This window comes from Manacus vitellinus, unplaced genomic scaffold, assembly GCF_001715985.3.
Source record: "Manacus vitellinus isolate BGI_N305 unplaced genomic scaffold, ASM171598v3 scaffold_56_pilon, whole genome shotgun sequence".
Taxonomy (NCBI): domain Eukaryota; kingdom Metazoa; phylum Chordata; class Aves; order Passeriformes; family Pipridae; genus Manacus; species Manacus vitellinus.
The window spans coordinates 293,435-308,653 of record NW_021940660.1 but is presented as its reverse complement, the minus strand read 5'-3'; the positions used below and the strand labels follow the sequence as shown (position 1 = coordinate 308,653).

At 36.5% G+C, this 15,219-nt stretch overlaps 1 protein-coding gene across 10 annotated transcripts in view; it reads left to right on the top strand.

Moving 5' to 3' along the window:
* The window catches only part of NTNG1 (netrin G1), a 150,401-nt gene extending 135,496 nt beyond the window's left edge, over nt 1–14,905 (top strand). For 9 of the 10 annotated variants that reach the window (XM_029963242.1, XM_029963238.1, XM_029963244.1 and 6 more), the window contains one exon: nt 12,000–14,905. In XM_029963242.1, the coding sequence (XP_029819102.1) occupies nt 12,000–12,226 (227 nt within the window). In that variant the 3' untranslated portion in view covers nt 12,227–14,905. Of the gene's footprint in view, nt 1–10,597; nt 10,643–11,999 lie in introns of those variants that run through there. The other variant, XM_029963243.1, reaches the window with a different exon arrangement.
* The last annotated feature ends 314 nt before the right edge of the window (nt 14,906–15,219 follow it).

Sequence of the window (15,219 nt, the reverse complement as noted above, 5' to 3'; positions counted from 1 at the left end):
TAAAAGTACATTTTCATAAAAATTGAGTATTTCCTGTGTGACCCTCCCCTCTCTAAACCAGAGGTGAGCATATGAGTTTGTAACATTGCTATATGCACAGCTGCTCAGGAACATGAGAAAACGGCCAAGGGCTTGGCTTCTCAGTCTTAAGTGCAGGTAGAAGACTTTTTGAGTAATACAATTAGTTCTATCCATCATTAAATTTAAGGATATTGATATAATATATCTTTAGATATATAGCATTATAGAGTATGATTATATATGTAAATATATATATATAAATATATATATAAATAATAATAAATATCTAGCATTATTAGAGTAATTTATGTTAGAGCAATTTATTTGGTCTAGATTAATGGAGATATATTTGATATTTTTCAACTCTGGAATGACTCGACAAACTAAAAATTGGAAAAAATAATTTTAACTAATATAAAGAAAGTACTTTGAAGTGAAATCACATTTGTCAGTTATCTATTCCTCAAGGATCCCAGGTTATTTCAGTCTTCATTAATAATTAAATTTTAACAACTTTGTGCATTACAATTGATAAACAGAAATTTAAGTACGTTAATCAGCATGTCAAAAGTAATGCAAGAACCATATAAAGCTCAGAGGGAAACAGTTCTTACTCACCAGAGTCTTTCAACTCTGGACTTTTTAATATCCTGAATTATCTTAACAGTTTTTCATAGCAAGCACTATCAACATCTATGGTTAGAAACATTATCTTTAGCTCACTTGCATGTAAGAAAGAACTTTTCAGACATTAACCGTAACAAACACATGCCGTGCGCTCTTTTTCTAAGTCTAAGCCACGTCTATTGTTATTCAGATGTTTTTCTACATTGTGGCAAAACTTTAAGGTTGATTAAATTAGACTAGTGCAATTCTGTTACTATTCCAATAACTTAACAGTAGTAGCCTGCAAATTAATATTTTGAAAAATATGTAGGTTACCTGTATGCATTCTTCATTTGTTTTGGTCAGTGTGTAATAATGAATTATGAATTCTACCTGCGTACTTACCAAAGCGTCACTTTTGAAAAGATAAATAAATAATTAGAGCCTTTTAAATCTTGTTAAGTTGCAATATAATTAGACAAACAAAGAGTTATTTTGTGTTTTGGTGTGAGCATCTTTTGGGCATTTTTGTTGAATTGTGTGATATTATAAATCATTTTTAAAAATGTTTTCAGGTAAAACACAGGCTAAGACTGTCACATTGGTTACACCTGGGTGGCACATTGCAGGAAAACTGGTGTGCCTGAAGAAGATTGTGTTGGAAAGTGAGCATCTATTATCTGGGTTTTCCCATCTAATGGCTGCTCTGTCATGAAGATAAATGCACAGTGATACCTGAAGCAAGTCTGCCTGTAGCAATAAATATTGTTGATGAAAACTAGCATGAAGCAGTTAATAGCTTTAATTATTTGATACATTAATTTATTAGTTCTTAATTTTGCTGAGTGCTACATGTCAGCTGTTTTCTGATGATAAGAGTGGACAAGTAAAGCATAGCGCCAATTAAAATCCCACTCACAGAAAAGCATCCATTATATCTCAGACAGGAATTGTGATATAAGAATCTGCCTGTTAGTGTCATTTTTTTTTTACTTTAATAAAAAAATAGATAATAACAGGTAATATTTTTAAAGGGCTGATAAAGTAGACGGGATAAAAAGCATTTACAAATCTCTATCATGTTCCTTTTGTATGAATATAAAGCTGCTGAAGTTCTAATTGGTAAGATGAGAAGGAGGTACAATACATGCATTGGTGTTTCTAATTGTCAGAATATTCCACAGAACATTCCACATCTTGTGGAATCACATATGACACTTAAAACAATATTGCATAGTCCTTTTTTAAACTTCACAGTTTATAAACCTTTTTATAGCTAATGTCAGCAAACTCCCTTGGAAACAGTAATAACTCTGCTATTGCATTTATCTAATCAACAGTGCAATCTAGTAAATAGAGCAGGAATTCACAGGACTTGCATCATTCCCTCCTTTTGTTAGCAAAGGCAACTCTTGACTTTCCTTGGCATCAGTTTCTCTATTGTTCACTGGCAATAACAACTCTTACTCTGAAGAGCGTTGAGAGACCTACAGGGCAGAGTTTTTATCCCTGTTCTAGAGCTAACTCAACAAAAGCACTCTGAATCATTTCACCCACATTCAAAATAATAAATCAGTGTAGATTCGGAAAGAAGATCTCCTCATTTGCAGCATTGTTACTTTAACAAAAAAAGCCCCATCCCTCATTTCATACGTTTTGTAAGAACTATGTAAGTGTTTTACCTTTGCCTTTACATTGTAACTAATGTTCACATAAATTCTGCACGTTCATCTCCTCAGAGGTTTTACACCATTAACTTTGCTCATTGGTGTTTTGGTTTTCTATAGAACATTATACTGATATCTTAAATTTTTCTGTTGAAAAATGCACGCAGAGGGAATAGATAATGACATGTCAATATAAACTTGGCTTTAAGTTTCTTTGTGGTCACTGTAACATAGCTGATAAGTCACACTTCCATATGTGTGGCTCCTTTTTTTTAGTTACATACCTGTCCCATTTTAATATCTTTGATATTTATCACAGTGCAGTTAAAGAGTGCTAATGTTTCCACTACAAATGCTGTTTTATGTAGTTTAGAAGTTGATCATAACATACATTTCCAGTAGATTTTTTTTACTAATTGTTCAGTATGTCCCATGCAATTGGTCTTAGGGCAAAGTAGTGAGAAGAAAGTTTGAAACATTCATATTCTTTTAGATCACAAATAACTTTAAAATAGCACTGATTATCAATAGAAGCCATCAACACATTCTGTCACTCTCTTTTTCCACTTGCCTAAAAATTTTAGGAAAATAATTATTAGAATAATTCTAATCCCCTAAATCATTAGGAAGTATTTTCAGTTGTGATTATCTTGCCTGGTTTTGCTGACAAATAAAGTAGTAAGTGTGTGGGACTAGTTCACGGATTCTGAAAGTCTTCAATGTAATGTTCATTGGAAGAATAGCATGAAGAGAAACTTTTTTCTCTGTAAACAAAGAGAAGCTATTTGCATTCTTTTGTGTCCATTACATTATTACAAGTCAAACACCCTAGCAGTCAAGGATTCTTTCAACATTTTATGTCATTCATAATCATGTATTTGAATTGCTGACCTTTGCATGATCCTGCTTTGGTTTGTTTTCCAGGCTTTCTCCCGTCTTTTTGTGCTCTGTAAAAGCAATACTTGTTGCAGGTCTGTTTAATAGTTCTTGGGAAGTTTGAAGTAATCACTTGTCATGCATGAAGCAGAAAGTGCTGCTGTTCAGGCCAGGCCATCCTGGTAGCTTTTTGGATAGGACTGGACTGCCTGGCCATAGGTGTCTAGTGCCACTGCTAAGGAGCAATGGCAGATGGAGGTTCCACAGTGTCATGAAGCCAGGAACAAGAGAGGAGTGGGGGGGGGGAAGAGGAGTAGGGGACAGCAGGACAGGGAGTTTCCCCAGTACACAGTCCCTCCTGCAGCACCCAAACCAGGGGAGCGGAGCAGCTCTGGTGGCAGTCACAGGGTCACTCAGAGCCTGCAGGCTGACAAACGAGCCTCCAGTGTTGAGGCGGGTCTGGGCTCACACCAGGAGGTCTAATGTTGCAGGGCCAGGATGGGCAGACCCCACCAGGTCACAGGGGCAAGGACACAGTCAAGGGCCTGAGTCCAAATGCACTCCTAGAGCGGTAGGCAAAGGGTCCTTGGTGGAACCTCAGATGACACTTTTGACAGGTCATGCTCACGGCTTAGGGGCTTCCACATGGCCATGTCCAGCAGTGCACAGCTGCTCTGGCAGGGAAGCTGTGCCTCAGCTGGAGGGTCTGCAACAACCAGAGCCTGCCAGCACACCAGGGGCCAACAGCTGCCTGACATAGGGGCCATCCTCTGCCAGGCCTCCCACCACCTCTCCCAGAGCTTAAATCTCCCACAGGTCTGAAATGCCCTCTGGCACTGCTAATGGCAGAAGCTGGTCGGATTTAGAGAACTAAATCCATTCCCCCAACTGTTCATAGGGCATTTTGATGACTTCATCTTCTGTATCTGAGGAGTGTTTGTGCCTAGTCTGTTTTTATTGATAGTGGTTACATTCAAACCCTGACCTTGCTGTTGGCAACAGACGAAAAAAACTCTGTAGTTGCAATTGCTTCTCTTCCTAGTTAAGGAAAGAGAAGACAGATCATGTAAGGATGTTCATTTTTCTCCAGGAAGATAGAAATAATGGCACTGCAGCTTACAGCTTTGTAAGTGGAATATGAATGATAGGGGTATGTAGTCCCTTTTAAGCAAGTAAAGCTGTATTGTAGCTTATTGCTCTCCTGAGATTAGCTTAAAATATGATAAGGGACATACCAATTCAGTGGTGCTCCTCCAGAAGTAAAGCAATAAAAAGAATAGGGAAAATTTTTCCCCCCACTTTGGGAGTCATCTCTTTTGTAGAAGTATAAAATTGGAACCATCGAAATCAGGAAACTTGAAAGGTTAATCAGTCATTTCCTGAAACCAAGGAAGATTGAAAGGTATTAGCTCAACTATAAATTCTTAGATAACTAAATCTGGATTTGTTTTCATCCATTATAATATGCAATCTTGTGTAGTTTCTACCGAAGCTCCTACGGCTTCTCCATCATGCAAGAGTATCGATTCCAAAACCCAGTTCTCCCTCTTGTCCTTTTGACAGATTTGATGTATGTCTTCTCATTACTTTTATTAATTTAATCCACAGATTTTAGAGATGAAAAATGAGAAAGCACAGACACAACCTGTGAAAAACAATGACTTTCTACCTCTGCTACCCTTATACTATGGTTTAAAAAAAAAATTATTCTGTAGAGGATTTTGCACTTTCAGTAGTGAAACATAATCAATTAAGCTTACCCATGTGGATGCCAGGATAAATTGGTACCCATTTACAGGAGAGAGGAATTACCATCCATTCTCTGGCTGTGTGCTGGCCAGAACTCTGAATCATAGCTGCATCTTCATGTAGAAACTCTGAAGACTTCACCTGCAATGTGATTAGAACTGGCTTAGCTTTGAAGTGAGGGTTTTGCAGAAAGAACAGAAATTACACATCGGCAAACAATCTAAATGATCTACTGGAAATTTTCAGTGGACACAGTATCTCCATTACCCCCTGCTGATTTACTCTCTGATAACTTAATAAAATAGGTTTGATAAAAAAATTGTCATTTCAATCGTGCCTCTACCAGGCATTTCTAAGACAAGTCAAGATGGAGATGTCTGCCTTTAGAAACTACTCTCACTTGGTCAATGTTTGTTTCCTTGTATTGCTGGCAATATAATTAATCACAACATTGTTTCAACTTTGCACCAGAGATCTTTGTATTAATGGTTGTCATTTTATGACCATAATTTTGACACACTAAGATACGCTTTAGGCTTGTACTTGTCTACAGTGATTTATTTTTTTCTTGAGTATGTGCTTTGGTAGATAAGTGCAAACTAGTTTTCTTTTCATGCTATCAAAGCATCTACCTTGTCTTGATTTGACAGTATCTGAAGGTAGTTTTACTCCTACAGCAAATGTTGAATTACTGTCACTTCCAAACAAAGAAATTATTAGGAATATCTCATTTAAAAGAGCAATAGCTGTTTTTCATATCAGGTGTGTATGCGGATTAAAACCACCAAACAAGTCTGGTCAACACTGACGTGTGTGCATGGTAGCAAAACATTGTAAAGACATTTGGCAATAATATAAATAGTAACAATAAATTAAATTCTAATAATAATCTAACAGTACTTCTAATTGGAAGACAGGCAGGGGAAGAAATGTCAGTGACAAAACCTTCAACTCATTTATTACCCACTGGTTATTCAAATGAATACGATACTTAAGTTATAAAAACTTGAGTTTTTACTATATGCTGTGCAACACTAACCGTAACAGCCAGAGCTGTAACCTTTCAGAAGAAAGGTTAAACTACTTAAAAATTTTCCCCATCCCCTTATATCCTCTTCCCTAATATCTGCTTTATATGGGTGAAATCTCATGAGTCAGTGAAGCTCCACATAGAGATCTTCAGCACATAAGTATGTATTGTATTTTTAGGATTGTTTCCAAATAATGGAGATACTTTGTTGTTGCTAACTCTGACAATTTAAAAATATTTTGATTGTAGTCATTTATGTTCAACTGGAATATGCAACTGGATACAAGTGGAAACAATTTTACACCTTTGTATTTGAATGAGACTAAGTGTTTTGCATTTCCCAATTCTATTACTGTCTATTTGACAAATTGTAGGGAAAATATTACTTATACTTTCCCAGTGGCAGAGGTTTTCTTGTGCACGTTTGCTAAATGCATGTGTAGATGTTCATAGTCTTATTAGGCATACACAAGCTTCTTCATTCAGTGCAATTTCTTTTATATTCTGTGATTGTTTTTACCATTTATTGATTAAATAATCACTTTTTTAGAGAATAATGCATGTTAGTTACAGACTCTTCATAGTATTCATAGGAACTAATTCTGTATTTGACAAGAAATCGCTTGTGTTTGGCTTGAATTTACTGAACTTATTTATGTAGTGAGATGAAACCTCCTAATCTTTTCATGACATTTCAATATGCTGTTCCCAGCTCTATATATATAGACAACCACTGCATGTATTGAAGCTACCTATGAACATCATTACTGAAAACATGGGTTTCACTGTGCTTGGGTTTTTACTCACTTATGCAGACAGAATATTCTGTTAGCGTGCGTGCTGAAAATTTCCTCACACAGGAGTTCAAGTAACATTCCTTACTCAAGAAGTACCAAGGAAACAAATGCATTAGAGAAAGAAACAGCCAAAAATAATTTCTTCAGCCACAAGACCTGCACACTCTCAAAGTTATGAATAATGGGTGGAATCCAAGGTCAAAAAATTCTTGTGACTTCAGTGGTGCCAGTCACACAAACCACTGACAAACAGTGTGGAAAATTCACTGCAGCACAAGTAGGGTCAAAGCCTGCCATCGAGTGCTTTAGAAAAGACAAAAATGCTGTATAATATATTCAGAGCTGTCAACCCACCAACTTGTCCAGGGATGATAATACTCATGATCTGGGAAACAAAAAGGAGAAAAGTAAAGGAATGATTTTAAAAAGAGAAGAGAGGAAGAGAGAAGGCTGTAACAAATGATGCCACAAAAAGAGCACACGGAAGAAAAATAGTGATGGAAGATAACATAGAAAACATTGCTTGAAGTTAAAGTCTTCAGAATTCAAGAAAGGAAACAAGGACCTCTAATAAAAAGTTATCTTTCTGTGATTTTTTCATTAATAATCTTTATAGTGTGCCCACAAACAATAAAATGTCATCATAAATGCAAATTTTGATGCAGAAAATAACCACCACCTATCCCAGCTCAAAAAAGTTGTGCTTTTGAATATGTGCTTTTTTTTTTAAGTCAGAAGCCTGTCCCACAGATGCTACTGTAGGCAAGCTGTACAAAAATAAAGGTAGCACAAAGAAACGTACAAAATGTATTTTCTCTGTGCTTGGATGGCTTTTGGGAAAGACAGGAGTCTAAGCAAAACTGTATTTAAGTTCAGTAGTACATTGTTTTTCTGTCTGAGCAGCAGCAGACTAAAAGCCTTGTGCATGTGCTCTGAAGCTGCCCAGACACAGTGCTCAGAAAGACCATTAAGCCAACAGCACAATCCTGTGCCTGAGGTGCCCCTCCAGATCAAAGAGAACAATGCTTTGCAGTTGTGCTTCCCTCTCTGTATTGCTGCTTCAGAACTAAAAATCAGCCACAGTTGTCTAAACTCCTTGCTTTCAAGAAGCTGCAAAGGTATTAAAGCTGAGTTTTGGAGAGACTCAGAAATTTTCATGTATTATTCAGATTTGAACGTTTAAGAGGAAAGTAGACATTTGTCAAAGAGTCTTACTCTCAGTATTTCATTAAATACCAATATAAATTCTATGAAATACTAGCACATCGTTTACCCCTTGAACCACTTGAGCAGGCTCAAAGACTGGTATTTTCCTCTTGTTTTCCCTTTTTATTCCATTTCCAAAAGTATCAACTAATTTCAGGGGTTTCTTGAGTGGGAAGGGGGAGGGGGAGGTAGTCCCAAGGACAGAAAAGTTTCAAGTAGCCATCCAAATGGCCATCCATTTCCATGCGCTTTTTTTTTGTCTCTTTTAGGTAGTGTTTTAAGGATCCCATAATCAGACAATAGTTAGATTGTAAATTGATGAATTGTGAAAATAACTTAAAACCTATTTCCTTTATTTTGCTTTAAATATTTCACTTCCCACAGTAGCACAGAGCTGGAGATTGTGCTCAGAAATATCCCCCAAAAAGGCCTGCAAATCTCTCCAAATAGATATCTGTTCTGGTTTGTAAGTGATCAGTTTGATGCTCTGTCTTCTAATTAACAAAGGCCTGTCAGCAATCTCACAGCTAGTTCAGGCACACAGGTCTTAACAGTGATGTGCGATGACTTCAGAATTAGGTCTTTTATTTGCATGACTTTTCTGTGTTTCATTCTTCGATCAGAACTTGATACCTGATGCTGTTCAGATGAGTTCAAACTCATTTTCATTACTTGTGATGGTGAAGATAAGGCAGAGCTCGTTTAACACATCTCTGCAGTGGAGGCAACATTTCACTGCTTGGAGCATAAGAAGGGGCAGGGTGATGGCAGGCAGGAGAAGTAGAAGGGGTGCAACAGGCAGAAAAGCCCTGGATTGCCAGGTCGGCTGCTGCTGCTGCTTGGGGAAACAAAAAAGCCAATGGCCAGGCACATGCCACCAGCCCTACCTGTGCCCACCAGCCCTACCTGTGCCCACCATCACCAGCTGCAGCCGCTCCCCTTGGCCTTCAGCACAGAGCAAGGGGCAGCAAGATCCTGACCCTTCCTGCCCTGCTCAGCAGCTCCTGGGTCACTGCCTTCTCTGGGTAAAGCCTAGAGCTTCTTATGAAATGAAATGTTTTATAACATGTATTTTAGAAAAATACTGTGTTAAGATTAGAAACATTGTTAATTTTCATAACAACAACTAATATACTTGCCTTGCTTTGGACTTGGCAGGATGCCGACTACTTTTAAAGCATAAATTTTGTTTCAACTTCCAGTGAAAGTACTTCCCTTTGTGCTGCTGATGTTCTACACTCATTATCTGTAGCTAATCCAATTCCTAAACTGAATAAACATAATTAGTTAATATTAAAGTTTTAAAAGTAATCCTGACCATGCTTTCAGGAAGGTAAAAATGGTATTAGAGTTGGTTAAAATAAAATTAAAACAAAATTGGCAAAAAATAAATAATGGGATTTCATAACTTTTTCAGAATTGTTTCATTTAACTTCCAAATCACAATTGGCCATCTACTTGATACATATATGTGCATACATATGTGTGTGCAAGAGAGATACAAGCACAAAATTAAGAAAAAGAAAGCCTTGAAAATACAAGATTAACAGTTCCAGAATTTTCAGCTACACAGTAGTTTGCTGAGAACAATAAAATCTACCTGTTTTACCTTAATGTGTTTCTGTGGGCAAACACTTAAAAGGATGCAGGAATAACGACGAAGCCTTTGATCCATCCGTTCATTAAGTACATTTTAAAAACGTTCTAATGAGAAAGAAATGGTCTGATTTAGAAATCAGCATCTATAATGTTGTATCCAGAATTTTGTAGACAGCAATGTTTAGAGGCATTTGCTAGCAGCCCACATCAGTGTGTCAGGCAGAACAGCCAGCATGGAGCAAAACGACACTTCAGCAGCCTCTTACTACAAACCACATCTGGGCTAAGGGCCTCTTAGAATAACAGGCTATAGTCATCAAAATAAGTTTAAAAATAGGGAAGGTATTTGTTTTATAATAAATAAATATTGTTTACTTCATCCTTGGGAAAATTTGGATAAATTATTCCAGGCAAAAAATGTGAAACATCTCATTTGCTGTTTAAGTGGGATTTAATGAACTATTGAATCCCACTCAGTGAAGGCAAACAATGGTCTACGTTGATGGGACAGATATTTCACCATTTTCATTGCCTAAACTGTAGGAAGCATCCCAGCAATAACTAGTCTAGAACATGTAGATTCAGTAGCTGTACCATCAGATAAAGTACTTTGATTTTGCATATTGAGACAGCTAAATATATACAATATGAATAATAAAGTCAACATCAAAGATACAGTCTCAGTTATGAGAGTTGCAATACAAATATTGACTTTTCAAAGACATTTCATTTTTTCTGCCTGTTAGTGTTACATTTTCTGGGTTGTTAATCTCATCACATTTATTAGGTGATGACCTACTGTTTTCTTATACATAAGAGAAACACTACTTTTTGTAATGCATATATAGAACATTAAGATTAAAATTTAGATATAGGGTGATCAACAACGTGTTGTTTGTTGTACCTTAATATTCCAAGTTTTCCATTACAATTCAGAAACTGGACAACAATGTAAAATCCATAGTTCTTAGTAAAAATCTTTGATTGCTAGAGGAATCACTAAAAGAAATAATGATTTAACTGTTCTCTCTCAATTGCATCTACAGGTTTCTAACACACTGCATTATTATTTGTCCCACTTGGATGCAGAACATTTGTCAGAGAGTCCTTCTAGAGTGAGAAAATTATTTTTCTGAAAGCAAGCCAGGACAGATAAGATTACTAGTGAGGTTACTGGTGCACTAAAATGGTACAGATTTATGTAGAATTGCATCACTTAAGAACTTGGACTATTTCAATTGTAATTCTTTTGATATTTGGGTTGCTTTTGAAAATAAGTGAATTAATATTTGTAAAATTGTACTTTTTTGTAGCAATAAACAGTAACGTTTAAAGTAAAATTAACAATATTTTCCCTATTCTGAATTATTTAGGGTATTTCCAGGCTAAGGTACACATAAACAGCATATAATGTTGAGTCTCATTCTAAACCAAATAATCTTTTCCCTAATTCTCTGAGTTAAAATTTTTACTGTTACATTCTACCTAGATAGGTTCAAGGTGTTTTCTAAAACTGCCTCTCCTATGGAAGGCAGAGCTTAATCCAGCACATATTCCAGTGATAACATCTGGAATAAAACACAGATTGATACATTTAATTAGTATGTTTCTCATACCTCTGCATTTTTACCCATTAAATACTTCAATTAAATAATACAAAGTAAAGCTGTCAATTTGTCAAATACTATTACATTATGCAGGCTGTATTATTTTCTCTTAACTCTTTTGTCAGATCTGATCTCTGAAGTTATCAGGCTACAATATCTAAGATAGCTTTAAGATGCCATGAACTAAAGTAGCAAATCTAATTAAGATGAAATATTTGATCTATAATGGAAATAACATTATCTTTTTTCCCAGATGTGTATTCCATATAACCCCCATCCAATAGCATGCTGAATTTCCTGCCTGTGCTTGCCTTATCTTTTTTGCATAACTTTTTCAGATCATTAATACATGCAGTTCTTGGTTATAAAACCTTGCCTTCTCATGCAGATCATTTTACTTTAGCAAAGCCATATTGCATTTGTAACCACTGGTCATGGTTTCCAAAAGCTCTAGATACATTTCCCCTTTCAAATAATAACACACCCAGCTACAGTTTCAGTTCAGCAATAACTATAAAGATGCAGATATTGCTACAAGGAATGTATTAGTATTCATATTATTTTGTTATTAATTAATCATTCATATAAAATAATTAATATCAGAGTCAGTGGTCTTAAGTGGCCAAGATAGTTCTCCAAGACTACAGCCTTAAAAAATAAAGGATGAAAAAATATCAAATAAAATAAAAATTCAAGTGTTTGAAAAAATACATCCCCTGTTTACATGTCACAGGACGAGGAGGGAGGTAGAGCTTTAATTCCGGTTTTAGTGCAGTTTCACCTGTAGATGAACTTATATTTATTCTGCTTTTCTTTCCCTCCCTCCCCTGCTATCTTGCAGCAAACGTATGTGACAATGAACTACTGCATTGCCAGAACGGCGGGACGTGCATCAACAACGTGCGGTGCCAGTGTCCTCCGGCTTACACTGGCATTTTGTGCGAGAAGCTGAAGTGTGAGAGGGATCCAGGAGGCTGCGGCCAGAACTCGGGCCAGGGGGCAATGGCACACAGGCCTCTCGTACTGCTGACTGCTCTTCTGGCAGCAGCAGGACTCTGCACGTGGTAGGCTCCGTGTGCTGGATGGCATCACACTCAGACTGCTTCAAATGAACGTGCCACACAAAAACAGGACAACACCCAAGCGTTTGCTACTGAAATCTAAAAAGGAAAAAGGAGAGAAAAAATAACCACATACAGACTAAGAAGGCCTAACTGAACTAAGCCATATCAATCAGTTATGGACAGGGCTCTGAGTCAAGACTGTTCACCTCTGGCTCAAGACACGTTGGCAGCTGCCTGTTCTGTCAAATCAATCAATGCCGGCTGCAAAGCTTACACAGGACTGAAACGGCTTTGACGGCCCCCAGAATGGGAAGAGAATTCAAACAACATTTGCTACTCCTATATGGTGCGCTACTGTACCTCTGCCCGGTGTGTGGACCGACCAAATAAAGGCATTCTTTGCTGTCAGTGCATTGTGGGTATAAGGAAATCTGTAAAAGCTGCCATATTGGCCTGCTTCAGTCCCCAAATCCTTCCCAACCTGTGCTTTAGTGAACGTTGCTCTGTAACCCTTGTTGGTTGAAAGATTTCTTTGTCTGATGTTAGTGATGCACATGTGTAACAGCCCCCTCAATAAAACTCAAGCCAGTCATATCCTTGTATACCTTAGAAGCACTGCATCAGTAAGATGCTGTGTTCACCTACTGTACAAGAGTGGCTATAGGACAAAAAGTGTATTTATCCTTTTGTATTCAAATGAAGTTATTTTTCTTGAAATAATGTACAATGTAGATTTTTTGTATTATTGCCTATTTGTGTTACCAGACAATTTATTAATGTATTTAATTCTAATCAGATAAGAGAAAACTATTACTTTTTATTTAGTCCTTTTCTTTTTCCTTTCATTTAATTGTGCAGAGATTTCTCTGTATGGGCAACGTGCTGGCATCAAAGAATATCAGTTTACATATATAACAAGTGTAATAAGATTCCACCAAAGGACATTATAAATGTTTTCTTGTTGCTTTAACACTGGAAGATTTCAAAGAATAAAAATTCCTGCATAAACAGTTCCAGGATGACGCATTGCTATTTCTTAAGGCCTTTTTAGAAAACAAAAAACAAACAAAATATTTATGATTTTACCACCTAGTGTGGAAGAAACCCAGATTCAAAAGTGGAAATTACATCATAACAATCTAACCTGGCTTTATTGTTACTACTGTCATACTCCTGCAAGCAACCTTAAATGTAAAGGACATAATTTACTTGAGGAAGCTTTCATCAAATCCTAAGACTGAAAAAGGTATTAAAACTTGAATAGTTCTCATCTTTGTTCTCTCAATTAATCACAGACATTATTCCAACACCAAATTACAAGGTATCATAGAAGCTAGTCTTTAATTCACACTATTTTTGCGGATTATGGCAATAATGAAGTGGATATAACCACAGCTTATATTGTTTCTCCAAAAGCTTCATTAAAATGATATGTTTATATATGTAGTAGTCTGCTTAAGAAACTGCAAAAACAGCAGCAATCACAAAAAAGCCAAGATTTAACTTTTAATAAAGTAAAATTCAATATTTAGAAGGAATGTCAAAATATACAGCAGTGAATAGGTAAAAAGTGCTGCTCCAGCAAATAAAGTTTTTTTCAAGTATTGCCCAGGGTGTAATAAATTCTTGTTTCTGCCTTTTATTAGGCCAATTACTGAGTGTGACAGAAAAGGACAGCAAGAACAGAGAGGCAAGCCAAAACCACAGCAGTGTTTCAAAGACCTGGGAAAAAAAAATAAAATCAAAAGGTAGCAAGACTGTGTGAATTCATCTCCTGCCAATTTTCATCATAATGTTTATAAATATTTTACCAACATAATAGCCTAGTGAGGAAAACAATTAATGGGCAAAAGAAAAAGTCTGGAAAGAAATACGTTCTACCTGACTGTCTCTTCCAAATGGTGAACAGCCCAGAATTGAGAACACTCCCTTCTCAGATAACCTCTTTCTGTGAGGAAGCAAGTTTTGCAGGACAGTACTCAGCCTCCAGAAGTGGGTAGGGAAACCAGGTCTTCCTTTCTAAAAAGAAATAGAATTCTAAAAGAATCCTATGAAGAGGCTGATGACAACAAGCCGGTGCTTCTTCAGGCTGTTGCCTTGAATGTAGAATGTTTGCTGTTCACTCTGCCACTCTCTTTTATGGACTACATAAGATAAGGCACAGATAAATTAAGTGTTTGGCTGGATGCCAGTCATGGCCTACATGAGATTGCAGGTATATTTTAGAAGTACGTTCTCGACAATAAACAGAAAATTATATTGAGCAGACTCAATGAGGAATATAAATGCTAATACAGGTGGCATACAGAGTCAGAGATTACCTATAATTAAGTGGATTTTTGATATTAAAATGTGGAATTTAAGTTTTTTTAAAGCTTTTTAGCACAGACCAATTCAGGTTGTGTAATTATTGGAAAAGATGTGCTTTAATTGTCATTATAAACTCAAGGCTTTGTGAAAGTGCTAAGCAAGCATGTTATGCATATTTGGTTAGAAGGGATTCTGCCAGCAGTGCTGAAGTATAATGAATGTAAGGTCACAATCAATTCAGCTGCATTCCAATTTCATATACTTATGATCTTCTAAACCAGGGCAGAGTATATGGCTTTCCACGTATTTAGCTGCCATTTCATGCATTTTATCCTCCCTTGCCTATTAATAAAATTACAGTTTTATACAAGAGTATATTCAGTGGCAAATCTTCTTATCAATCACCCTTTTCTTCAGTTTCATTATTTTTTCCTCTGAACTCCACAGAACTTCACTAATTGAGAATTTTGAGTAACAGTTTCTGCTACTGTATTCCAGGTATATTTCTAAAATTATGTGTGCATCTCTGAAAGAGGAGATTTACATCACTCAGCATGGCTTTATCTGCTTTTTTAAATTAAATTCAGTGTAAAATGAAGGCAGAACTTGTTCCCCATTTCAGAAGCTGTGAAGAACAACAGATTTATTTTCCTGAACATACAGTAGGATCTCTTCATGATAACATGT